This window comes from Leucoraja erinacea, chromosome 3 (genome assembly GCF_028641065.1).
Source record: "Leucoraja erinacea ecotype New England chromosome 3, Leri_hhj_1, whole genome shotgun sequence".
Taxonomy (NCBI): domain Eukaryota; kingdom Metazoa; phylum Chordata; class Chondrichthyes; order Rajiformes; family Rajidae; genus Leucoraja; species Leucoraja erinaceus.
Window position 1 is genome coordinate 37366528 of NC_073379.1, and position 27460 is coordinate 37393987.

Sequence of the window (27460 nt, forward strand, 5' to 3'; positions counted from 1 at the left end):
TGTTCTTTAATAATTGAGCGCTTATTCCTAAAGCACATTTGGATCTGGAATTGTTATTATTTAACAATACAATACTGAATTAATGACTCTACAAAAATGATTATTCAATCCAAGTGTTTGGCCTTGTCTGTTGCTTTAATTTAAAAATACATTGCAGTTGACCTGTGTAAGGTAACTTGATTCGGCTAAAATGAAAGCTAAAGAATTAAATCTTGAGGAATAGCTGAAGATTACATGGGAGTTCAGAAGTTCCCATTTGATTAAAAACAAATATTTGAATTGTATAACTTTTGGATGCATAATTAACCCATCGTCATTGAAATTGATTTCAAATAAACCGATTTGAGAAAACTGAATACAACTATTTGGCCTCTGTTTTAAATGAAATACTATGCAATGTGACTCAAAGGAATGGGTTCCCCGTCTCTGGTGTTTGCTTAGTTTAGTGCTGGATCTTGGTGTGGTTTAGCTCTCAGTCATAATAAGCAGGTACCAATGTTTATTTTGTAGTATTAAGTGGACATCCAATTTTTATGAAAACTCCAACTTGTATGCTTAATGCAATGTAAAAGATATCGCCACAAGTGAACGTTCAACGAGACATTGAGACAAAAATTCAATGGTAATGATAACCAATTACATAATGGCTTCGTTAATCGGGGCATGACTCAGTTAAATTATTTTCAATCAACATTTATGAACCTCAAAAGAGTGGACAGTTTCAATTTGCTTTGTCTGTGAAAATTATTTCCATTATTTCTTTGACTAATTACAAAAAAAATGTTTCTATATGCTGGTTACTTAAAGGTAAGAAATCTTAGAGGGAGAAAAGGAGAGACTTAAAACAATAACAAAATAGTTGATAGGACAAAAGGCCTGCAACCCAGCTTGTTAAAAAAGAGCATCTTCGTGTTAAAATTTCCATTGATTCTGGGAAAGTCCTGCTGGTTAGAAAGCTGCAAAACTCAGGAACGCTATGAGCACATTAAGGCTTTGATAAAGAATGCGGTTAAGCCTGTGAGCTAACGTTTATCAGCTAGACCATAATGGGGCAAATGAGAGGTTTTAAAGGACAAACCGGGGGCTGCTGTACGACAAGATCTGCATACTTACAACATTAACACACAGGTTTAATTATTTAATTTGAATGGCATATGGAATGTCTTTGTAAGATGGAGCAAGCAAAATCTTGAGGACTGTACCACTTTGAGATTTCCATGTGTAGGAAGGATATGTGGTCAGAGGCTTAAAAAAAAAGCAGCCTGGTTGTTGATAAAAAGGTGAAGCTTGTAATCTTTGGATAAATGCTCCACTTGCTTACAAACCTTATCACCCTGATAAAACACATTTAATTCTGCCTTAAATGAGCTAGCATTGGAATTTAGTAAAATGAGAGTTCTTTGAAGCAGATCTTCAGGGGGCTTGGTACGATTGATGCTGGTCACATGGAAAATCTAGACCTGGAGGGTGTATTTGCTGAAAAAGGAGCTGCTCATTGAAGACGACTGAATCTCATGATTTCTGCCATCTGAGAGACCCCAAAAGGCAAGTTAATTTAAGGCAGAATTAAATGAAATGTTTGTTTTATCAGGGAGATGAGGTTTGTAAGCAAGTGGGGCTTATATCAGCAATTAATCTATTGAGTTGAGAACAGGATTGTTTCCAAGTTGCAAATTACCCCAATGAGCTCCCATAATATTAGAATTCAATAGTTTGACGTACACGTGTTGTTTTATTTCAATGAACAGTCAAACTACTTTTATCCTGACTTTTAGTAATTCTTCTGTGTGCTATTGATGCTAATCATTATAATACTGTGGAGGTATTGTTATCATGTAGTGATATTTGTGTTTTTCCATTTGTTGGTAAATATTTACTTTTGGACATGCACAAACTGAATGTAGAACAATCTTGTTATTGTGGGGACAGCCTGTAGATGTGAAGAACCATAAGTCTGGACTTGTTAACTTAGACACAAAGGCGCTGACATGGAGCAAATTTCGTAATCCTAAAGTTTATAGATTTTTGTCACCAACTGCATTGGAGTTGAAGATGGGTGTTTAATTTATGCATAACTGATCACATTTTTTGTTGTTGTTGAGTAGCCTCATTTTGAGAGAGTTTTCTTTGAACGATCCCTCCAGTCTCAACATTTAACGCATTTAACAATAGCAAAGAAAAAGCCTTGGGTTAAAATAGTACTTAAAAGATCCTCCTCTGTATTATTACTTGGTGTCACACTCCATACATTTACATTAATGTTATTGAAGCATTACTTTTCTAACATTAACACTCTATGGGTAAAAGTGATTTGAAAAAGTTTGTTTCAAAGGTAAAATAGACACGGGTTTCTATTCATTTATGGGCAGATGTTGCATTTAACATCCTGCAGACTTCACCATTCGGCTATTTGAATAGTTTGACAATTAAAGGGACCTGCTTTTTGTTTTATTCAGCAATTAATTAATGACAGTACTCTGTGTAATCTGGAATTTTTTTTAAAGTTGGTGCAATAGAGTGATAAAGAAACTCAATAGTTTGTTTTGGTAGAGTGCTCACACTTGCATATGGAGGTGTGAGCAGTTGAGTGTCAAGTAACATTGTCTGACATTTGAGTTGCATCACTAGAAATCAACCACCAATCTTTGACATTCAATCCTAATACCATTACCCTAAATCAACTTGATCTTGTGGTCCCTTACACAAACTCAACTATTCAATAACATCATGGCTGATTTTAATTTTGGCCCAAGGTCCTCTTGCTCTCTGTGATAGGACAAAAATGCATTGGCGTCATCAACATACCAACCTAAAAGATATAATGAAATAAGAAAATAGCCCCTACTGTTCTCTTGGTACAAAAATGTCACCTGCTATAATAAATTCACTGATTTTGTAGAAAGGCTATTCTTATCTATGATCTGTATCACCACAGAGAATGATGAGTGCCTAGTTTTGTTTTCTCATAAATTACAAACCTTGCCTTGGAAGTCTATTCTCATGAATTAATTGAGCGAATCGTGGAACTTCAAACAGCACTTTTTTTAATTAAATTTTTATTTTAAATTAGAAGCAATGTACATACATAATAATCATGGTATATAACATAATACATTTCATGTACAACTTTTTTTTATTTTGATAGAAAAGAAAGAATGAAAAAAGAGAAGCTTGAGGATAGTAGTGATGTGTAGGGTGCAATAATTGACGGTTATTGATTGATATTTAGATAAATAGACTGCGTCCTTAGAAGTGTAGGAAAAAAAAGCCCTGAAAATAAAAGGGCCTTAAGAAAAGAAAGGAAGTAAGAAGAAAATGCAAAAAAGATAGAACTAAACAGAAGAGAAAAGGGAATGTGCCAAATTCATAACGTTACACACCCCTCACCTAGTTCTAAAACGGTTACTTTCCAGGGTTATGTTGCACCATATTACACGTAATAAATCAATGAAAGGCGACCATATCTTGAAGAATTGTTCTGGTTTTCCTGCTAGAGCAAGTCTCATTTCCTCAAGATGTAATATTTCCAACATATTTGTAATCCACATTTTAAACGTTGGGATAGGTGCGTTTTTCCAGAATTTAAGTATACGTTTTTTTGCCGTTATCAAACCATAGTTGAGGAGATATCTTTGAAATGACGTTAGCTCAGAACAGGCTTCCATTGCTCCGAAAATAATCAAATCTATGTTTAAGTCCAGTCTTATGTTAAATAGTTTTGAAAAGGCTTCAAAAATTTCCTTCCAAAATTTCGGAAGTTTTACACAGGAGACGAATTAATGTGCTATTGTTGCATCTCAAACAGCACTTCGAGTAGCAAAAGCACTGCAGTGCTTTCAGATGATGGCTCGCACAAACATCTTGAACAATTGGAAACTGCTTTAAATATTGGTCTTGTAAGCAATGCCCAACTATATAATGGTGATTATAATTTTAATAGTTACAGAGAATGGTGGGTTATTCAAGATTCAAGAGAGTTTATTGTCATGTGTCCCAAATAGGACAGTGAAATTCTTGCTTTGCTTCAGCACAACAGAATATGGTAGGCATGAATACAGAACAGATCAGTGTGTCCATATTCCATTATATAAATATATACACATGAATAAATAAACAGATAAAGTGCAAATAAACATATAATGGGTTATTAATGTTCAGAGTTTTGTTTGAGTTGAGTTTAATGGCTGTGGGGAAGTAGCTATTCCTGAACCTGGACATTGCAGTCTTCAGGCTCCTGTACCTTCTACCTGATGGTAGCGGGGAGATGAATGTGTGGCCAGGATGGTGTGGGTCCTTGATGCTGCCAGCCTTTTTGAGGCAGCGACTGCGATAGATCCCCTCGATGGTAGGGAGGTCAGAGCCGATGATGGACTGGGCGGTGTTTACTACTTTTTGTAGTCTTTCTGTTCCTGGGCACTCAAGTTGCTGAACCAAGCCATGATGCAACCGGTCAGCATGCTCTCTAATGTGCAATTGTAGAAGTTAGAGAGAGTCCTCCTTGATATACCGACTCTCCGTAATCTTCTCAGGAAGTAGAGGCGCTGATGCGATCCTGTTTCATCCCCCATGGCATGATGTAATAAGTGGTGTTCCATAGTGACTGAATAATTCATAATTTTCATAAATTACTTGGCTAGAGGTTTAGTTGATCGATTTGCTGATTTCACAACCAACTTTGCTACCTATGTGTCAAGGGCTGTGGATTGCTAAATGAATGGACCAAGTTCTGGCAAACGCACTATGACGTGGAAAAATGTGAAATAACTACTATAGCATAATGTTTAATTGCTATGGGATTGCAGAGCTTCGAGGGACACGATAGAATCATAGAAAATTCTGAAGGGCCCTTACAGAAATACACAGGTAGGTTAGGTTAAAACCAGTCGCACAGCTTGTAGAACTTGGTTCAATCCTGATCTTGGGTGCTATCTGTGGAGAGTGCACGCTCTCCCAGTAACTGCGAGGTTTCCCTGGGTGCTCCGGTTTCCTCCAAGACCTCAAAGATATGTGGGTTTGGAGGTTAAGTGGCCTCACTCTATAAAGGTATGTGAGGAGTGGATGTGAGAGTGGGATAACGTAGAACTAGTGTGATTGGGTGATCAGGCACAAAAGTCCGCGAGCATTGCCACTTTCATTTCACTGCGTATCTCGTATGTGTATGTGACAAATAAACCTGACTTGACTTGACTTGATGGTGGGTCTGGACTCAGCTGAAGGGTTTGTTTCCATGCTTTATCTTATCTAATAATATATGTACAGTGAGGGGACGGGTGGGATTTATTTAAAGGGGATCTAAAAGATAAGTTTTTCTACACAGACGGTTGTATGTAAATAGATTTCGATGAATATTGGCAAGGCTGCCCAAGTTGGGCTAAAGGGCCTGTTTCCATTTGGCATAATTCCATAAATTAATTGAATACCTGAATAGATATCAGGCTTGGTTAGATCTGAACTCTGACTTCAGGTTGCAACTGTCAGCCGTTATTGTGTGCGATAGAGCAATTTTAAGGATCCGAGTCGCCTGCTAATTTGCATGTTTGTATTTCATTGTTCATGCTGAGAGAGGACAAGAAATCTAGTCAGATGGGGAGGAGAGCAGCACATGCATGTTACACAGCATCTCAGCAAGAGGAAATGTCTCTCAGCAAGAGGAAATGTTTTAAGATAATAGACAATAGGTGCAGGAATAGGCCATTCGGCCCTTCGATGTGATCATGGCTGATCATCCCCAATCAGTACACACGTTTCTGCCTTCTCCCCATATCCCTCGACTCGGCTATCTTTAAGAGCCCTATCTGGCTCTTTCTTGAAAGTGTTCAGAGAACCGGCCTCCACCGCCCTCTGAGGCAGAGAATTCCACACTCAACTCTCTGTGAGAAAAAGTGTTTCCTTGTCTCCGTTCTAAATGGCTCGCCCCTTATTCATAAACTGTGGCCCCTGGTTCATAAACATGTTCCCCAACATCGGGAACATGTTTCTTGCCTCTAGCATGTCCAAACCCTTAACAATCTTCTATGTTACAATAAGATACCCTCTCATCCTTCTAAACTCCAGAGTGTTCAAGCCCAGCCGTTCCATTCATCATGGATATTAATTTCTCTTCCTGACTTCCTGCTCTAGCACTTAAATATACTGCATATGTGATATGCTAATATTTTGCTTTTGTTCCATATTATAATGCACAAGGTGATCCCTCGTATTTCCACCTAACTATTCAAGTATTATTTTGAGTACTATCCTAGAGGGACTAAGTGTTCAATTTTCCAAATTGATATTAGAAGCAAGGTGCGTGGCGTAAAGTTGTCCCAATGGTAGTAATCATTGACGATGCTTTAGCAAGAATGCAAAGAGCAGCCCTGTGGGCGACGCGACTCGCGTCGCAGCGGCCTCTGCAGTCCGTCTGTCTTTTTGTTATTTTTTTCCCCATTTTAATGTTTTTATTTATTTTTTGATGGGGTATGTATGTGTGCGTGTGTGTGGGGCGGGGGGAAACTTTTAAAATCTTTCCCCTGCACGGAGAACCCGACCTATTCCCTGTCGGGTCTCCATTGCCATTGGGGCTGCAATGTGGAGCGGCCTCCAGCAGGAACAACCTGGGGCTCCAGTCGCGGAGCTGCGGACCTACTCACCATCATGGAGCTGGCCGAGTTCAGAGCCGGTGGAGCGGTAGGGGCGCGCTGCTGTGACCCGACCCCCGGAGATTCGGAGGCTTACCGCAGGTCTGGCAGACAGTAATATCGGGAGCCCGCAGGTCCCTGCTGGGAGACCGCTTTTCAGGGCTTCCGCAACGGCGACTTCTCCTGCCCGAGTCGCGGGGTCGATGAGTACCTGGAGCGGGGCCTTACATCATCGCCCAGCGTGGCTTCAACGGCTGCGGGACTTTGCTAGTGCCCGCCGGGGGCTCCAACAACAAGACCCGGAGCGCGGCCTTGCATCTCCCGGCGCGGCGTTAATGGCCGCGGGCCAATTGCCATCGCCCGCCGGGGGCTTTGACTCTGACATCGGGAGGGGAATGGGGAGTGCAGGGGAGAGATGGCAAAGTTTTTTTGCCTTCCATCACAGCGAGGAGGAGATGCGCTGTGATGGGTCTGTGTAAATTGTGTTGTGTCTTGGGTCTTTTTTTCTTGTGTGTATGACTGTAGAAACAACATTTCATTTGTGCCTCTATGAGGTTCAAGTGACAAATAAATTGTATTGTGTATTGTGTCTTTATGGAATACGTATAAAGTTTATTACTAATTGTTATTTTCCAGTTTAATGTCTGAATTGTTCACATTGAGCATTATATGCAATGTGGATAACAATGAAGTATTATTAAATATTTAAATCTTGGCAATTGCTTAACTTCCTGATTTTATTTTGCAGAGAGGATCTGACGAGCTGCTTTCTGCTAGTGTTGTTAACGGCCCCTCTACCATGAGCAATTCTACGTCGGCTACAGGTATTTGCAATTCCTTTTAAATCTTATTGTTACAATATTTTTAAGTGTTAAATACAAAATGATACTTGATGCCAAGAAGATGCTAAAATTCATGTCATTGGTACAAGCATTTGGGTGAGATGAAGTGTTAGAAATTAAAATGTAAGAATGTGCTGTCCTGGAGGCATTGTAAATGAACACTCTGCTTTGAATCTTTGGTTATTCACCGAGTACTATGATTCCTTTCTTTAAACATTTGATGATCCTGGTTTGTTTTGGACTGTACTTGATTTTTAAGTGCTTGGTATGGTTTTCTCTGAAATGTATGCTGTCTTAATGTTTCTTTCCTAAAGCATTAAACTCAAACTAGTAACGGCTATATATTTAAATTATTCAGCACCTGTATTACACAATCGCCCCATACTATTAAAATGGTGGCTCGGGTTGAGAAACTCTTAATATTATTGTTAGGCTTCAAACACCATGGTGTCTGGAGTTTTTTGTCATCGGGAACTTCTGCAATTCACTGAATTTTCTTCAATCTGGAACCATGCTCAATAAGGCACACCAACCGTAAAACTTGAGGCGATATCAGCGTCTAAATCTGTCAGTATTTGTCTAAGATCAATTTATTAATTTTTGAAAAGATCAAATAGGGCTTTAATATAGCTTATGGTTTGGGTTCTGTGAATGAATCAGGCTGGAAAATCATAATGGTAATGGCAAGTTGAGAAATGCAAGGGAAGTCGAGCATTATCTTGGGAGAGAATGTTGACATATCTCAAACTGAGTGTAGTAAAAATTGAGAAAACCATCTGTAATGTCATGATTAGTAAGAGGATGAGATATGTGAGTATTTAGAGAGTGGGTATCAATGTTGAAATGTTAATTAAGAACAGCTAACTTTGAGACTTGAATGTAGGTGGGAAGAGAAGTTAGGGGGTACAAAACATAGCAAAGATCTACATCTTTGTTCCTAACATGATCTGAGGTAATGAACTAACTGGCATAATCATAGTGGATGAGGGCAAGGCATTGAACTTTTATTGCCAATTATTAATTACTTGGTGTGCTGTCAATGTTGGTGTTGTTTTAGTAATAATGTACAGCTAAATACACCCAAGGCAATTTGTGCTCAAATCCACTGAAGGATAAGTACTTTAATGTGCCTCAAGCACAGAGACCCGGGTTTGATCCTGACCTTGGGTGCTGTCTGTGGAACTTGCAGGTTTTCCTTTTGACCACGTGGGTTTCTTCTAGGTGCTCCAGTTTCCTCCACATCCCAAAGACGTATGGGTTTGTAGGTTAATTGACTGTTGTAAATTGCCCCTAGTATGTAGGGAGGAAAGTGGGATATTATTGAACTAGAATGAATGGGTGATTGATGGTCGGCAGGGACTCTGTGGATCGAAGAGTCTTTTTCCATGCTCTACATTTCAATCAAACATGGCATCATCTTCAGAAAAGGTATTGTGATGCAATGAATGTGCCATGAGATGCTTCAAAATTAATACTTACTCTTGTACACAACAGTTGCTTCAAATACTATGTGACATAGGGGTTGGTATTTGTTTTTTGTTCCAGTTGTAAAAATATCACATTGTTAGTCGGGTGTGAGAAACTTACTCCCTGCCAGCATAATTATATCCACGCCATCCATCAATCGCCCATTAAATCTGACAATTAAATTCGAAGTAAGATGCCAATGGGAAAGTAGAAGCTGAAAATAGAAAATGTTTGGTCCCTGTTAAGAACATTTGGAGTTGTAGATGAAAAGGGGAAGTGCTTTTGAAAATGTTAAGATCATGCACTCTTATTTTACAGTGCAAGTGATTAAAGATCAACTGGTTCTTATTAACTTATTATAGGGAAAGTGAATATTTGCACAGTAGTAGACTTAGACTAAATATCCACACCCAGTATGTTATAAAGTTGATAATTGAGCAAGGATTACTTGCAGCGACTTGAAACAGAGCTTTGGCAATAGTGGGAAAAAATGCAGGAAGGAATACTTTCTGTAGTATAACAAAAGTTTCTGCTGATTTAAAAAAAAATATATATATTTTTTATACAGCAACTCATTTTTATATATATAAATTATATATATATATAAATAAGTTGCTGTATAAAAAATATATATATTTTTTTTTTAAATCAGCAGAAACTTTTGTTATACTACAGAAAGTATTCCTTCCTGCATTTTTTCCCACTATTGCCACAAGTTGCTGTACCAAAATATTATATTGTTGTGATGCAGCTGTGCAGTCGGAAAAAAGGCATATGCCGAATACACTTGATGTAAATGCAGCAGATAATGTCAATAAATGTGTGGTGTAAAATAGCTGCAATTATTGACATTGCAAGAGAACACAAACATGCCTTCAATACTTGTGACCAGAGTGTATGAAATGTGGAAAAATTAAGATGGCCATTGTCTGTCATGTTAAAATATTTCGGTCTACTTTGAATGGAACACAAGTTATCTGCATTGATTTGTAGAAGAGTATAAAGTGAAATCCTAGTTTTAGAAATGTTTTATGAAAACAGTGAGAAGAACATGGTCTTTGTCACTGCAAGCTTTGTTGCAACATAAAGCCCGAGAGATGTTTAAAAACAAAATCATGCAATCACTTGAAATCACAAAATTGTGTGATTTGTCATCTTTGGCTGGGTGTGGAACTTGTTAGTAATTTGCCATTGCAGGGCTCTCACTTAACTTTTTTTCCCTGTTGCCAGCCGGGCAACCTCGGCAGCTTTTTAGGTTGCCAAATGACAGTTTAGGTGGTCATTTAAGATGGCTTGCATGACGCGTGCGATAATGTGCTCGGACGAATTGCGTAGTTACCAGTCGGAATTATACTCAATGAAGCATTCACATATTATTTCTGCTTCAAATAAAGTCACAAACTTTTCACCAATCAAGACTTGATATATCCCACAATGATATGCAGCAAAATTATTAGACAGTATCTCAACTCTTTTTACACATTGCAATTAATGCAATTTCTATTAGTTCTTTCCACTTCCAAACAAAAATGTGGTTGAATTATTCAGCGTATGATCAACCTGTGTCAATAAATCCTGGACCATGGTAACATATATGCGTACGTATAGTTGTGAATGTTGCTCATTAAATAACTACAGTACAGATATTCCATATTAAGAGCATTGATTTGCCGTTACAATGAATTCTGTAATAACGTGTCAACGGTAGCAGTGACAATCGAACACTGCGGTTTTAATGTTTCACATGTACACAATCTAATTAATCCACCTTTATGGATTAAAACAAAATAATAACATTGCGAATTAAAACACATTTGATTGCATTCCGTTATCAAACATAGTCAATGTTCGCTCTGAAGACATTTGCCAGGACAATTTGGTCAGGGAGTGGGGGTGGGGGTGGGGTGTGTGTGTGAATCAGTGCGGGGTGGATAGATGGCGGGGGGGGGGGGGGGGGTGGTTAGAAGGCAGTCGGTGCAGAATGGATGGATTGAGGCAGGTGAATTAGTACGTGTTGCTTGGAGTAGGTAAAATTGTGAGGGGAGAGCACGGGGATGTCGGTGGTGTTGAATGGGGGTTCAGCACGGGATGGATGGGGTAGACAAAAGTGCTGGAGAAACTTAGCGGCGGGTGAGGCAGCATCTATGGAGCAAAGGAAATAAGCAAGGTTTCGGGTCGAGACTCTTCTTCAGACTGTTTCCCCCCCCCCCCCCCCCCATTCTTCTTGAATGGGAGGATCAGTACAGGATGGATGGGCGGGGGGGGGGGAGATCAGCGCAGGATGGGGGGGGGGGGGGGGGGGGGGGGGGGGGGTCAGTGCAATGTGTGGATCGGAGGGTCTGTGCAGGATGAATGGGAGATCACTACAAGATGAATGAGGGGAAGGTGCAGGGTAAATGGAGGTTGGTCAGTACGGGATGAATGCGTGGATTGGTACAGGATGGATGGGGGATGAGTACACTGTGAATTGGGGAACCAGTGTAGGATGGATTTGGGGGGGGGTAGCAGGAGAATTAATGCAAGGTGGATAGGGTGATCAGCGCAGGATGAATAGATTGGGGGGGGGGGAGCACAGGGGATGTCAGTGAGGACTGGGCATCAGTGTTGGATGTAGAGGAGGGGTCCCAGGATAAGGGGGGGGGTATGGATGAAGGAGGGTCAGCGCTCCTCGGACAACATCGCCCGCTGCCTTGGCCGTTGGGAACTCCTCGCAAAGATCCTGCAGCTAAAGGATCTATGGTGCAGCTGCTTCAGAAGTGTTGGAGCGAATGATGGGTCCCGCACAGCAGCAGCAGCGGCTTCATCAACTCCTCCTCCCTGATAGCGGTCGCTGCTTGCAAACCCGCTAACGGCGCACTTTCAAAATAAACCCTCCCGCACGCCGAGGCCTCCTCCCTCCCTCCCTCCTCCCGGCCTCGGCGTGCGGGAGGGTTTGTTTTGAAAGTGCGCCATTAGCGGGTTTGCAGGCAGCGGCCCTTATCAGGGCAGGCGGGGTGCGGGAGGAGGAGGAGATGGAGCCGCTGTTCAGGGGCCGTCATTCGCTTCGTCCCTTCATCACCCCGCACCTAGTATCTTTCCCACGCAATCACCGCCGACACAAAACATCGCGTTCCTTTTCTCCAGAGATGCTGCCTGACCCGCGGAGTTACTCCAGTTTTTTTGTGTCTATCTTCGGTACAAACCAGTATCTGGTTGCCAAGCCGGGCAAAATGACTCGCCGTTTAGGATGCCTGGCGGCGCTTTGAGTGGTCAATGGCACCCGGGCAACCGTTAATTTCGAGCCCTGCATTGGTTCTCTTCTCGCTGAGTGTTGCTGCAAATCTCTTCCGGGGATCTCATTTGGCTGCCTCGCTTGTTCTTAAATGTCATTGGTGATGAGGTCTAAAATCCCAGTGTTGATTTCCACATTAATAATGAAGGCTAAGTGCATTTTATCTCTTGTCTCAAAATTACAAGTCATCTTGACAGTCAACCACTTTGGATGAGAAAAACATTCTTGCAACTAAACACCTTTGGGAGTCACATCTCCATCACTACTTCCACTCTTGTGCCTGTCAGTTAATTAAAGTTACAAACGGTCTTGCATTTTGATGTCGGTGGGTTCCCTTAGACTTGCTTCTATGTGAATTTGACTTCTGGTGGGTTCCCTTAGACTTGCTTCTATGTACTCCTGGCTGACTTCCTATGTTGTATAATCCAAATATTTAAGGTAATACTGTATTCAGCAATAATCCTGTTCCATCTATCAAGCTATTCTTTGTGACCTGTATTGGTGCCCAAATAAGAGACAACGCCTTTTTTAAATTGCTGATTAAGTTCACCCACCCCAAGTTAAACTTGCTCTAGTCTGCAATTCTGTATTTTGGATGTTCTTGTTTTTATTCCAAAATTAGCTGTGAATACAAAAGTCATCTTTATTTCTTCATAATGTTCTATTCACTTTACCACATTTCAAGTGCAATCATGTGTATTATTAAAGCATTTGACTGGTGTATTCTGTATTGTAAGCCATGGCGTCTGAACTCTTTCCTTTCTTCCCCCCCCCCCCCCCCCCCCCCGTCCTTTCACCTTGCTGCACCTAACCCTTCCAGAATTCTTTTGCATATGATGATGCCTTAAAAACAATCCTTGATCAAGCTTAGTCCTATAAAAGTTGTGTAACTTTGTCTGTTAGGGTCCCCTCGCATGTTAATATTGCCCAAAACACCTCAGGAACTTGGAATGCTGGCTGTTCATCTGGGCTTTTGTTCTGCATTAGATTGTAGATGGTTTCTGATCATTCTTACAGAAACGTGATCATTTCTGTCTTCATTGGGAACAGGAATTTGCCGTTTAACAGTTTTGAGAATTTCAGTTTACTTTATTCACGTAGAAACGAGAACAGCAGACAAAGGTGGACCCGTTGGGTCCCTGTCACATGGGAGGCCTGGTCCTGCAACGCAATCCGTTCCACCAATGCAATATTCCACCACTCGCCCATAGTCCCAAACTGCACAGGGGCGGCATCACAGGGGAGGGCTGGTGCCCGGAGAGGGGGGGGGGGGGGGGGGGGAAGACGGGGGACAGGACTCCCTAGAGAAGGAGAGGGGGGGCAGAGAGGGAGAGGGGGGGGGGGGTGGGCAGAGAGGGGGAGGGGGCGGCAGAGAGGGGGGGGGGGGGGGGGACAACTTGTTCTATTTGAAGGTAGACTAAAATGCTGGAGAAACTCAGCGGGTGAGGCGGCATCTATGGAGCGTGTTGGGCTGAAATCCTTCTTCAGACTGTTCTATTTGTCCTTATTTGATTGTGCACGCCAGATTGATTGCAATTGTGGAAACACATGAAGGTTGCAATCTCCCACCCCTGTCCCATTGTGATGTCATGTGTAAATGAGATCCATTGTGATTGGATGTCTGAGATGGCACTGTGACATCATCAATGGAAAGTGCTGCAAGAGTCTCCCACTGAAAAGCAGTTAATTTTTTTGAACTAAATTATTAAAACTTAAACTTTGGAAATATAGGTTGGAATGTGACGGGAAGATGGTTATCCCGTAGAGGGAAAAATGTGAGTAGCATGTGTGAAAATGGGAAGGCTGTGGCCAAGCGTTTTGGAAGAAGATACAAATTAAGGAGATTAAAAGAATGCCAACATAACCCTGCATACACACAGAAATTTAGAATGTTGAGAACAAAGGGAAGAGTTTTCGTATAATACTAGACCTCCTGGTCCCCCAACGAAACCCGTTCCTCAACGTAAGATTCCACCACTCACCCATTGGATCCCTGTCACATGGGAAGCCTGGTCCCCATCGCAATCCGTTCCACCAACACAACGTTCGACCAATCACCCATAACCCACGCAGGAGGCCTGGTCCCCCAACGCAATCCGTTCCCCAAAGTAAGATTCCACTGTTCCCCCAATGCAATATTCCACCACTCACCCATAGTCCCCAACTGTGCAGGTCGGCTCATTTTTAATGCAGTGTTCGACCGCTCACCCATAGCCCCCACGGGAGGTCTGGTTCCCCAATGCAACCCGTTCCCCAACGCAAGATTCCACCACTCACCCGTTCCTCCAACACAACCCGTTCCCCCAATGTAATATTCCACCACTCGCCCATAGCCCCCAACTGTGCAGGTCGGCTCATTTTTTCACCCTCCCTCATTTTAAACTTAAAATAAAATTGCAATTGCACTAAGATTTAATGTGATGTAGGTGCCGACAAGGCCATCTTTTGTTATCCAAATCTAATCATTAAACCTTGCTGTGCTGGGTTAGGCTGGCAGATTCTTTCCCTAAAGGACTCGGTGTTCTGGGATAGCAACAATGTAGCCAGTAGGGCATTGTGACATCATCGCTGATAACTGCCAGTGCAGATTTGAAGAAAGCTTTCTCAAAATGGGGTTTTGTAAACTTTTAAATGTCACTTTTAAATGTCACTTTAGAACTTAAATCTCCCCCACTACGTCCCTCTCCTTACAATAATGTAGGAAAACTCTCATAGCTTGTTGATGGCAGGTGAGATCCCATAGTGACGTCATTGTGGGCTGGCGGAATGTTCACGGCAGTGTATGTAAATGAGATCCCATTGTGATTGGTGGACTGTGAGATGCCATTGTGACATCACTGGAAGCTGCCAGAAACGTCTCAGTCAGTTATTCTCAAATATGGCTTTTTTAAACCTTTAAATATCAATAATGTGAAATATAACATCAAATCTGAAGAAAACTTGATTAGATCGATGACTGGTTGTTTTAAATTCAAAGTCTTTTGATGTTTTTAAACTTCTTACTTTTAATCAGTAATACATCGAGAAATAAAGCATAACATTTTCAGTGAAGGTGATCTCGGCCTCGAGGGGGAAAATGTCAATCGGAATATGTAAAAATGTAATCGTCACCGCGTAGTCTTTACGAAGATGTAAAGACAACCACATGTACACACGTACAAGATCAGACTTTTAATAATAGACTAGACCAAGTGCAGACCCAACGGGTCTGCTCCCCCAATGGTGTGATCCCTCAACCCAATATTCCACCATGCATCCGTCTCCTCCAATGGAACTGAAGCCGTTCTCAAAAGTAAGATTCCAGCACTGCCCTGCCTCCCTCAGCAGTGGATTTAAAAAAAAATCCAATGGCACCTTCCCTGCCTGCTGCAGCAGTGAAAAGTTCAGAGTGTTCCTGTCTTGCGACTTTGTTTCGAAGTGTGTTGGAAGCTGACATGTAAATGGAGAAGCCAGTTTACTATTGAAATACTTGGGGGGGGGGGGGGGGGGGGGGGGGATTTGATTAAAAACGTGTACTTCAACACAATGAAATGTAATGAGGAGCGGATACCTAGAAAGAAAAGCGAAATCTCTACCGAAATGGAAAAGATCTCGGTGATTGAGCGTCTGGATTGGGCGTGGCAATGAATCAAAGGAAGAAATGCAGCCGTACATGCAAATGGATCCATTCCGATTGGACATCTGCGAGCATCGGCCATTCCGATTGGACATCTGCGAGTATCGGGCACGAATCAAAAGGCAGAAAGGGATCCAGACGGCAGCCGGACGGATAGCCCCACAGTTTTATAGATACAGATAGATAGATAGATGTACAGTTAGTAAGAGGTTTGAGCTTGTTGCCACCTTCCTGTTTATTGGCATAGTTAAGTATCGTTACACTAAGGAAAATGCACAATTGAATAATGGTATGTTTCCCACTTATCTCAAGCTAATGGAAACAACACAAAGAAATTTAAAGGAGACGGATCTCCCAACCCTCCCTCTCGTGTTCTTCATATTCGGAAGATTCCATATGAGATTTCAGAAGCAGAAGTTCTTTCATTAGGCATACCATTTGGCAAAGTCACTAATCTATTGATGTTGAAAGGCAAAAATCAGGTATGTGCAAAAGTGAGAAGTTTGCAATGAATTTAAATTTAATTTAAACTTCTGCCTTTTGAAATGAACATTATTTTTAAATGTTGTTTTAACAATATATATTGTCACGTCGTTCTGTAACTGTCCTAGGCATTTTAAAACAGCCTTGTTAATAATTTTACCTGTACAATTCAAGGTAAAATTAATTATGATTTTCCTTACATTATTTGCCCAATTTAAATTATAACATGTACTGGAGTAGTTCATTGTTTAATTGCGCGAAATAGCTGTGGGAAATATGCAGAATTCATATAATGTAGTTCATTTTTGGATTAGATGTGACTGGAGTGCAATGTTTATATTTGATTTGTGCTTTTTATTGTCTTTTAGCAAGTTAATATTTTCCACTCTTTCTTCTCGCTCCCTCTCTGCTGCTGCTGCAGGCTTTCCTTGAAATGGCTTCAGAAGAAGCAGCCGTTACTATGGTGAACTATTACACTACAGTCACTCCACACCTCCGTAATCAGCCCATATATATCCAGTATTCCAACCACCGGGAATTGAAGACAGACAACTTGCCCAACCAAGCTGTAAGTGTTCCTTGGTGTGTGAAAAATCTGCGGGGTAAAATGAGTAAAAGGCTGATGTTGATGTTGATGTTGTTAGGGGGAGGGGAGGTTTTTACTGTTATAAGGAATTTTGGGTATTGACAGGAAAATTCTGACATGACTAATGACTTGGTTCTCAGCATACTTCTCTGAAGATCAATTTTGAATTGTCAAATACTTTGAACTCAAGTCCAATCTTGAATAACTATACACAGTATCACAGGCACCAATCTTGGGTTTTTCAATATGAGAACATTCAACCTTGTAGAAATGTCATCATGTCAACACTGGTCAAGGACATCCATTCATACCTCACATTTCCCCATGTCATTATGTTTCTTTCCCCATATGTAATAGGACAGGCAATCGGGGAGAAGCCAGAACTTTTGGCTGAATATTACATGGTATATTTGCTGAATGAGTAAAAGGAAATGTGTTTACCCACGATATGTCAAAACACAAATCTTGCTAACATGGATGCAGAGAGTAAGGATGGAACAGAGGGGAAACGTTATTTTGAAAAAAGATGTATAGCACGAGAAAACTTTGACAGTTGGCAGTAAGAAAACAACCTTGAAAGCAAATTAAGTTGTGAGGTGAATATCAAGTGGAATTTGAGTGCTCCGAAGTCTGTAGGTTTTAGTTTCAGTGGAGCTGATGCTTATTGCAATATTTGTAGAATTATAAAGTACCTACTTTTCTGCTAGGTACCTGGCCAGCAGCTGTTGGGTTGACATGAAATAGAAAATGAAAATATTAGAAGCAGAGATGAATGGTTGGTGATGTGTAAGGAGGGGCAGAAAATACATTGGTCATTTCCTGTGATGTACTGTTGTTCTAAAATTGCATTAAATGAAGGATAAACAAAATTGAGAGTTGGTTTCAAGCAATCCCTGCTTTTGTACTTTACAAATTAGCTTAGTGTACACTCATTGTTACAGAGTAATGTTCTATTTGCCCTGCCCAAATCAAGGACTCAATAATATTAAGATCAATTACACTTCATTTGTATTTGATCCTCCACGTAGAATTTGCGAGCTCTTGCTGGGAAGCTTGATTTAGCTGCAGGATTAAAATGCTTGGGGAGGATATGTGGTACGGCAGGAGAATGAAAAATGAGATTAAAAATAATTTGATTCTCCCCTCCTTCCCACCTGTTTTCTTTGGCAATCAGTATTTCAGATTGTTTAATGGATAACTGTTCAAACATCTGTGCTGGTGACACAAGAATACAAACTTTTAGGTATATAGTTAATGGAAGGCCTACCCAGTCAAGATGAAATACAGAGTTTACAAATCTATACGAGCAGAGGTTCATTATACTACATTCACATGCGGACACAGAGGAAGAAATGTTTTATCAAATCCCATTCATTACAATTTTATTAGGTCTCTGCAAGAGATAACTTAACACTAGGCCAAGGTGTGGTCTTCAGAAAAGGGTCTCCATCCGAAACGTCACAGAGATGCTGCGAGTTACTTGAGCATTTTGTGTTGGCCTTCAATGTAAACCAGCATCTGCAGTTCCAACCTATGCTATTTACCCCCCGGGATGGTGAACAACAATAATTGATATGTTCACCAACACTTGACTCCAAATCTTTTGCATGAATGCGAAGGCTGTGCAGCATTGATCAATGTCAAATTTAAGTGAGCTTTTGTCATCTTTACTTTCCAGCACATTTGCACTGTCACAGTTAGATTAAACTATCTGTTGCCAACTGTCCTCAAATTATTGTGTATATCAACCACCTGAAGTCAAGAGGAAATGTTTGTTCACTTCCTTTGCATTACATGTAAGGTGAATGGCAAGAATGTAGTCAAGGTATTTTACCAAACAGTACAAGTTGAATTAAACGAACGTACAATTTGATTGAGGGCAATTGTATGTAATGTTGTATTTCAAATTATGGCCCATTTCAAACAGCAAATACACTTGCATGATCATAAGCATATCTTAATGAATTAATCGTTCACAGTTGTCCTATTAAAATGCCTATTGTCCAAGGCAATCATTGTTTTAAACTCTTTTTAAACAGCTTTTTTTTCAGAAAGCTGTTTAAAATCTATTTCCCACCCAATCTTTAGCTACACACTAATTCCTGATTGATCCATGGTAATATATTTTGTCCGAACATTTCTGTTTAACACTAATGCACAAAAGAAAAGCGAGATCCCACGAATTACTGACTACCGGCCAGTGGCTTGACATCCACTATCATGAAATGCTTTGAGAGGTTTGTTATGGAACTCATTAATTACAGTCTATATCAATACCATCTCTTTGGCCTTGCACTCGTTCCTGGAACACCTGGATAAGAGAGGCAGACTGCAGCCCTGCTTTTAATACCATTGTCCCATCCAAGGAGTCAGCATTCATCTCTGCAACTGGATCCTCGACTTCCTGACCAACATACCACAATCATTGAGCATAGGGAACAAATCATCCTCTCTGATATTCCTCAACACTAGTGCTCCATAAGGATGTGTTATCAGCCCCTTTCTTTACTCCTTATGCACCCACAAATCTGCAGCCAACTACAATTCTAACTTTACAAATTTGCGGATGACACCACCGTAGTGGGCTGGATATCAAATAATGATGAGACAGAGTACAGGAAGGAGATTAAGAGCCTTGAGATGGTGAACAACTTCACATACTTAAGAGTTCACATTGATGGCGGTGAAGTAGAGATGGATGAAAACTTCTTATGGGGCTGTCCCACTGCGGCGACCTAATCTGCGAGTCTAGACGAGTTTTCCCTCGATTCAAACTCGCAGCATGGTCGGCACGAGGTCCTATGAAGTCACTGGAACTCTCCTCATGCTCGAGGGAAGTTCCCGAATACTCGTGGCCTTGGGTCGCGGAAAAACTTCCAGTATGTTGAAATATTTTCCGCGAGTAAAATTTGGTCGGCATGGTTCTTTTTGACTCATAGTGGAGTGGGGTCGCTATTTAGTCACAGGCAGTCGAGGGCAGCCGTAGGCAATCTCCTTCGCTGATCGGGCATTTTGACTCAAAGACGCCATTTAAAACCAGCCGCACTGCTCATTCCTGAGCAGCTTGAGTTGGAGGACCACGTCTCCCGTGGGGGCTACGGGTAGGGAACGGCTGTGTTGGGGGAGCAGACCCAACGGGTTTGCCCTTGGTCTAGTACTTCTTAAAAGTGTCTCCTCCCCATCTTCTTTCTCCCCCCCCCCCCCCCCCCCCCCCCCCCCCCGGCTCTTTAAAGGACTTGCCGTACACTGTGGCAGCCGTTTACCTTCCTCTTCATTGCGGGTGTGAATTTCAGACAGCGTTCCCCCCCGCTTTCCCTGGCCCCCACCGTTGCGGGATGTGTGTGCGGTCGATCGATCCAGTTCGCGGTTTCAACGCGGACGGTCAGTCCAGCTCGAGGTTTTCCAGGCGAGTGCCCTCTAACTTGAAGGTCGAAGGCACTCTTAACTCGTGGATTAGGTCGCCACAGTGGGGCTGCCCCTTAAGCAGTAAATATCACCAGCAATTTGCCCTGGACAGGCCATATTGAAACAATGGCCAAGAAAGCACACCAAAGCCTCTACTTTCTTAGAAGGCTTAGGAATGTCCCCAACAACTCTCACTAACTTCTACACATGCACTGTAGAAAGTGTTTTATCGGGATGCATTGCGGTGTGGTTTGGGAACAGCTCCATCGAAGACTGCAAGAAATTACAAGATTTGGGATGCATCCCAGACCATCACACAAACCAACCACCCTCCCAGTAACTTTCATGCTTCCTCGTCAAGGCCACTGACATAATCAAGGATGAGTCTCCCTCTGCTCCCTCTCCCATCAGGCAAGAGGCACAGAAATGTGAAAACGTATACCTCCAAATTCAGGGACAGTTTATTCCCAGCTGTTTTCAGGCAACTGAGCCATTGTATTCACAACTAGAGAGCAGTCTTGAGCTACCATTTACCTCATTGGAGACCTTCGGGCTATCTTTAATCAGACTTTACAGGACTTTATCTTGCACTAAACGTTATTCCCATTATCCAGTCTCTGTGCGTTGTGGACGGCTCAATTGCAATCATGTGTAGTCCTTCCACTGGTTGGATCGCATGCAACAAAAAGCTTTTTGCTATGCCTCGGTACATGTAACAATAAACAAAACTTTGAGCAATGTAATATGGAAATAAATTAATGGCGTCTTTCGTTCTGCTGGCAGTTACTCATTTTGTATTCTGTAAACTAATGTCGCTTTTCTGTTGGAGCCTGTTCCAGAAACACAGGTGTGTTTGTGTCCTTAATTCTGAATGTTTAAAAAAATGTTTTGTTCTTATAATTTTCACAAAAATGTTGCCCTTAATGTTTTATTTTCACAGCGCACCCAAGCTGCTTTGCAAGCATTAAATGCAGTACATACCGGTAATATGTCAATGACAGGCAGCACAATCAGTGAGGGAGCGGTGCTCGCTGGCCAAAGTTCTGTCTTGCGCATTATTGTGGAGAACCTCTTTTATCCTGTTACTCTGGAAGTTTTGCATCAGGTAAAGAATTGACAGACTTTTCACCTTGTATGACAAATCTTCTGCAAGTGATAAGGATTGATTTAATTTACATCGTTTCCATTTCAAATCTTCCTTTTCATTTTGTTTTGGGAATGATGCTATTGGCAGAAAACTTTCAATTAACTTCATAGTATGTTTTAATGTTTAGTTATTTAGTTCGTTAACATGTGTATATACTGTAACCCTTGTACAACTTTTAAAACCAACAGTATTGATGCTTGCTTTGTAATTAAGTTTTGATTCTATTTATATCCAAAGGCAGCTAACTAAATCAAATTACTATTCTTATTCTGATGCAATTTTTGTTTTACTCCCAACAGATATTTACCAAGTATGGAACTGTGCTAAAAATCATCACTTTCACAAAGAACAATCAATTCCAGGCACTCCTTCAGTATGCTGATCCTATGCATGCACATCATGCTAAGATGGTTAGTAATGTGTAGAGCTGAAATCAACTTGTTTGCTGTTTGGGCATTTGGTCTTCTGAATGCAAGGTTATTGTTTTGAAAGTTGTGAAAAGAATTGAGAAATTTACAGAAAATAATTTAAATATAACGTCTTTGAGAACACTAATAATGTCATATTAGAATATAAGAGATAGAGGCTCATCTATGATATATTTTCTGTTAATAAATAAAATTGACACTTTGCCCACGACATGCATTCTGGCATTGCCGAACAAAAGTCTCCCCTTTTTAAAGTCTGTATCTTGCTAATTGCTCACTTGGATTTTATCCAGTCTTTGTTCAGGGTGAATTCCAGAATTCAGTTAACCTCACTTTCTCTGGTAATGTTATAAACCTCTTCCTTTTGTTCTAATGGTATTCTGTTAGCTATTCGTTAGAACCTTTTCGCCTGTTGGATTTTTGTGCCCGAATGGATACTTTTATTTGCTGTAACGCATATAATTATCAACCAATGCTTGTTTCCTGTCAGATTTAGCGATGTAAAATGAAAACTCGGTATTGCATATCCTCATTTGGCTAGTCGGAATATGGTTAAGGAACAGATATGGTTAACATTTATGCCACAGTGCAATGATGGAGCTGCTGTCTCTCTGCCAGAGACAGGTTCAACCCTGACTATGGGTGCGGTCTGTGTGGTATTGGTACGTTCTCCCTTTGACCACGTAGGTTTTCTCCAGGTGCTCTGGTTTGCTCCCGCATTCCAAAATTGAGCAGGTTTGTAGGTTAATTGGCTTCTGTAATTTGCCCCTATTGTTGAAGGTGCAATAACATTGAACAAGTATACGATGACCAATGATTCGTGTGGACTCAGTGGGTTGATGGGCCAGTTTCCATGCTATATCTCCAAACTAAAATAAAATAAAACTAAGCTAAAATAATATTTTCCATTCTGACAATTTCCATTCCGAATAGTAGTCAGTACTTATGAGGGCACAGATTACATCCGGAAATAAAAAAGGCAAAGGTATTTAAGAAAGACAATGTTATGGGCATTACAATATGCAAATAGACTGGGAGAAATCGGGTTGGTACTGAGTCCCAAGAGAAGGAATTTGTAGAATGTCTACGAGATGGATTCTTGGAGCAGCTCGTGATCGTGCACGTTAGAAAAAAAGACAATTTTGGGTTTGGTGTTGTGCAATGAACCAAACTTGATTAGGGAGTTTAAGGTGAAGGAATCCCTAAGAGGCGGTAAACATAATATGATCGAATTCAACCTGCAATTTGAGAGGGAGTAGCTGAAATTGGATATATCAGTATTACTGTTGAGTAAAAGTAACTCTGGAGGCATGAGCGAGGTGCAGGCTGAAGTTGATTGGAAGGGGACCCCAGCAGGAATGAGAGTGTAGCAGCAATGGCAGCAGTTTCTGGTAATAATTTGGAAGATGCAGGCTCTTTTCGTCCCAAAGACGAAGAAACATACCGAGGGGAAAATTAGGTCACTGGCTGACAGGAAGTCAAGGATAGCATAAAAGCATTATAGGCCAGTTAGTCTGCCTTCTGTGGTAGGCAACATTTTTAGAGTTCATTATTAAGGATGAGATTTTGGAGCATAGTCAGTATGGTTTTGTTAAGGGGAGATTGTGCCTGGTGGATGTCTGTTGGTATTTTTTGAGGAAGTAACAAGCAGGATGGACAAAATGTCAGTGGTGCTGTATACTTGGATTTTCAGAAAGAAACGCAAGGCTGCTAAAGCCCATGGTTTTGGAGGCAAGGCGCAAGCACGGACAGCGGATTGGCTGACTGGCAGAAGGCAAAGAGTGGGAATAAAGGGGGCCTTCTCTGGTTGGCTAGTGGTATTCTGCAGGCGCCTGTAGAGGGCACAGCTTCAGAATAAATGGACTTGCCTTCAAAATGGATGGAGGGAGGAATTTATTTCAGTCATAGGGTGATGAAGCTGTGAAATTCATTGCCACAAACTGCTGTGGGGCTAATACATTGGGTATTTTTAAGGCAGTGTTCTTGATTTAGGTCTTGTTCCTATATCTTATGGTGTTATCACCATGTACCTTGAGCATAAGATCCTAATTAACTTGGTTCCACATATTCCGAAACATTATTAGGTGCTGGTGTATTTCAGAAAGGTCAAGCCGCACCTCTAGAGGACATGGATAGGCAATCATTGGGACCTTTCTTCAGATTAACTAACCATCCATGTCCTCCAGAGATGCCTCCTAACTCGCTGAGTAACTCAAGTACTTTGTCTTATTTTGTAAACCAGCATTCGCAGTTCCTTGTATCTACTTTGTTCCTCACATTGCAAAAAAATCGCTCATGCACTCCCAGTCTATAAATAGGTAAACTCTGTGGTCAGTGTTATCCTTGTTACCTCTGACTGCCTTTTTAAATATTACTACTGCTATTTTGTGGGACTTATAGGTAACTCCTCCAGATGTTTTGTTTCTTGCTTTTTCTTAGCTTCACTCATTGTTTTTGCTTGTTTGATCCTTTATCCTATCCTTTGTTGTCACGGGTACTTTTCCTATTTTGAATGTCTCGTGTAAAAGTTAAGTATTCCGAGAGATTTAATACTAGATTTAGTCATTCCATAATTCTGAGGCGGTTATCAGTTTCTATCATTTCATTTAATTTCTTTAGCTTTGAAATTGAAGACTCTTATCTGAATCTAACAGCATCCAATCGGCAAGGGTGCAGTCCGGACCTCATCTACCTCATTGTAGACTTTTCAACTATTTTTAATTGGACTTTATCTTGCACTAACTGTTAGACTCGTTGTCCTTAGTCTGTACGCTGTGGATGGCTTAATTGTAATCACATATAGTCTTTTTGACTGGATAGTACACAAATAAACTTTCCACTGTACCTTGGTACACGGGACAAAATAAACTAAACTAACATTTAAAAAAAAAAAAGCTAAACTAAAACTATCCTAATTAGAGGCACCTGTTTTTAAGAGGGGGTCTATCTGCTGGTGTTTTGAATTGCATTGCTGCTTAACTATTAATTTTTTTGGTCTCATCATTTAAAACCTATTTAATCTGCACCAATCTAAGTTGCACATCGAAGTCCCTGATCTTGCACAATGATGGAGGTGAAAATATAAATATTTTTGCCATCCTTTTAGCTCTGATTGTTAGGCTTGCTCTTTGCTCATTCTGCTCCAGAACATTTTCTTTTATCCATGTTGTGGTGACATGAACCACAACAGCTGGAACTTTCTGTTCTCCTTGATTCACTTGAAAGTTAAGTGCAGAATACTTAACCTGAGCACCAGACAGACAACATATGGCCTTTGGGAGCAATAACTATCTGCCCCAACTAGCACAATATTGCTTTTTGTTTTTGCTCACTTGAATAACATCATGTGGTTTGTTTCATTGCTCATGCTGAACCTGTAATGTGTTTTTGTCCACGTCATAAGCTGAAAGAGTTTAGTACCCAGACAAGGGCTGAGCTTCTGGATTCTACGTATCTGCCTGACTCGAGCCATGCTGTTCTACCATTCTTGATGACCAAATTCCGCTGAGATTAACTTTAATGTGTTACTAGACCAGGTGTGGACCCGTTGGGCCCGTCCCCCCCAAGGCAATATTCCACCACGGCGCAGGCGCGGCTGAGGAGTTCCCGTTGTGACGCCAGAGATCCCCGTTGTGTCGTGATTCACGGCAACCCGTCCCCAACTGCACCTCGCCATCCCAACCCCTATCCTCCACCCTATCAACCCCTCATCCCCCAGCACTCCCACTGCCTCCTCTTTACCCTCCCTCTTCTTTCTCCTCCTCCTCCCTTCCCCACTCCCTCCCTCACCTCTCCCCCCCCCTCTCCTTTCCCCTACCCTCAGTCACTCCCTCCATAACCCCTCCCCTTACTACCCCCCTCCTCTTCCTCTATAGCCCTGCTCCCCCACTCCACCTTCCCCTACAATGAAAATCATGATTTAAAAAAAAAAAAAAATGAGATTCTCAATGAAAATTGTATTTTTTCTTTAAAATAACATAAACACAATGTTAGCTGTTAATGAAAAAGGACGTAATTTGTTTAAAATTTGTGAAAATCACGATTAAAAAAAAAAAATAATGTAAATGAGATTTGGGGTCCCATTGTGACGTCATTGTTAATGGAAAACGGAAGAATTTGATTAAAACGTGGAAAAGTGGTTTGGAAAGTGATTTTTGTAGAGTTTAGAATGTCACTAACTTGTCAAATATACCATCAATCCTAACAAAGCTTGTTTCATTTACATCACAGGACAATGGTGAGTAAGATGGGCCAAAATTGTAGCTCTATCGTGTACTGTTTTGGCGAGGTTTTGAGATATCGCACTCACGCAGGCAAACAAACAAGATGAGAGCCTTAGTAATAAATAAATAGATATGTGTGTGTGTGTGTGTGTGTGTCTCAGACAGACTTCCCTCAGAACTCAGCGAGGCTCTAATAATGACCATTATTACAGGGGAAGTTGCTCCTCTCAACAACAGGCAAAGTGCCCTCGCAAACCGACTTCTACCACTGTCTGCGGAGGTACTCCCAGAATCACAGTGTGGCTTCCGCCCATCCAGAGGTACAGCAGACTTGATATTCACAGCACGCCAACTCCAGGAAAAATGCCGTGAACAAAGGCGGCTCTGAGTCCGAGCCCTTCACTGTGGAAACGGGGGTCATACAGGGATGCATCATCGCACCCACCCTGTTTGTAGTCTTCATTACTGCCATACTTCACCTCATGGATGAAGAGCTGCCACAGGGGATCCCAATCCTCTAAAGATCTGACGGTGGGCTCTACAACCTTAATAAGTTGAAGGCCAAGAGCAAAGTCAGTAACACCGCTATCATGTAGTTTCAGTACGCGGACGACTGTGCCATAGGAGCACACTCTGCAGAAGACCTCCAGGGCATCCTGAATGCCTTTGCCAAGGCATACAGAGCCATGGGCCTAGCCTAAAATCAAGAAGTCCCAGGTCCTACATCAACCTCCACCCAACCAGCTGTCAACCCAGCCCACTATAAAAGTGGACCACTCTTGAAAACGTTGACCACTTCCCCTACCGTGGCAGCATTGTTCCCTCAAAAGCTGATATCGACTCAGAGGTCAACCATCTCCTGAGTTGTGCCAGCTGAGCCTACGCCAGACTCGGGAAAAGGAGTCTTTGAAGACCAAGACCGAAACTGCGGATCTACAGAGCCGTTGTCCTCTCCACCCTGTTGTATGGAGCCGAGTCATGGACCATCTTCAGCAGGCACCTGAGAGCCCTGGAACAATACCATCAAAGATCCTTCCGAAAGATTCTGAGGATCAGCTGGGAGGACAAACGCACCAATATCAGCGTTTTGGAGGAAGCCAACATGACCAGCATCACCACCACAATAATGCAGCACCAACTTCGATGGACTGGCCATGTCATCCGAATGTTCAATGCACGTTACCCTAAACAAATCCTGTACTCTCAATTGAAGGAAGGTCAGCGAGCCCCCGGCGGGCCAAAGAAACGCTTCAAGGACAACATCAAGAAGAGTCTGAAGAAATTCCACATCATATCGAGCAACTGGGAGCACATTGCACTGGACAGGTGCTTCTGGAGGAAATCCATGCAGGAAGGAGCTGCACGTCACAAAATG

At 41.6% G+C, this 27460-nt stretch overlaps 1 protein-coding gene across 3 annotated transcripts in view; it reads left to right on the forward strand.

Annotated features, from left to right (window-relative positions):
* The window catches only part of ptbp3 (polypyrimidine tract binding protein 3), a 72761-nt gene that overhangs the window by 30174 nt on the left and 15127 nt on the right, over positions 1-27460 (forward strand). For all 3 annotated transcript variants that reach the window (XM_055632439.1, XM_055632437.1, XM_055632438.1), the window contains 5 exons: positions 7366-7441; positions 16126-16295; positions 16718-16864; positions 21228-21392; positions 21734-21844. In XM_055632439.1, coding sequence (XP_055488414.1) covers positions 7417-7441; positions 16126-16295; positions 16718-16864; positions 21228-21392; positions 21734-21844 — 618 coding nt within the window. In that variant the 5' untranslated portion in view covers positions 7366-7416. The remainder of the gene's footprint in view (positions 1-7365; positions 7442-16125; positions 16296-16717; positions 16865-21227; positions 21393-21733; positions 21845-27460) is intronic.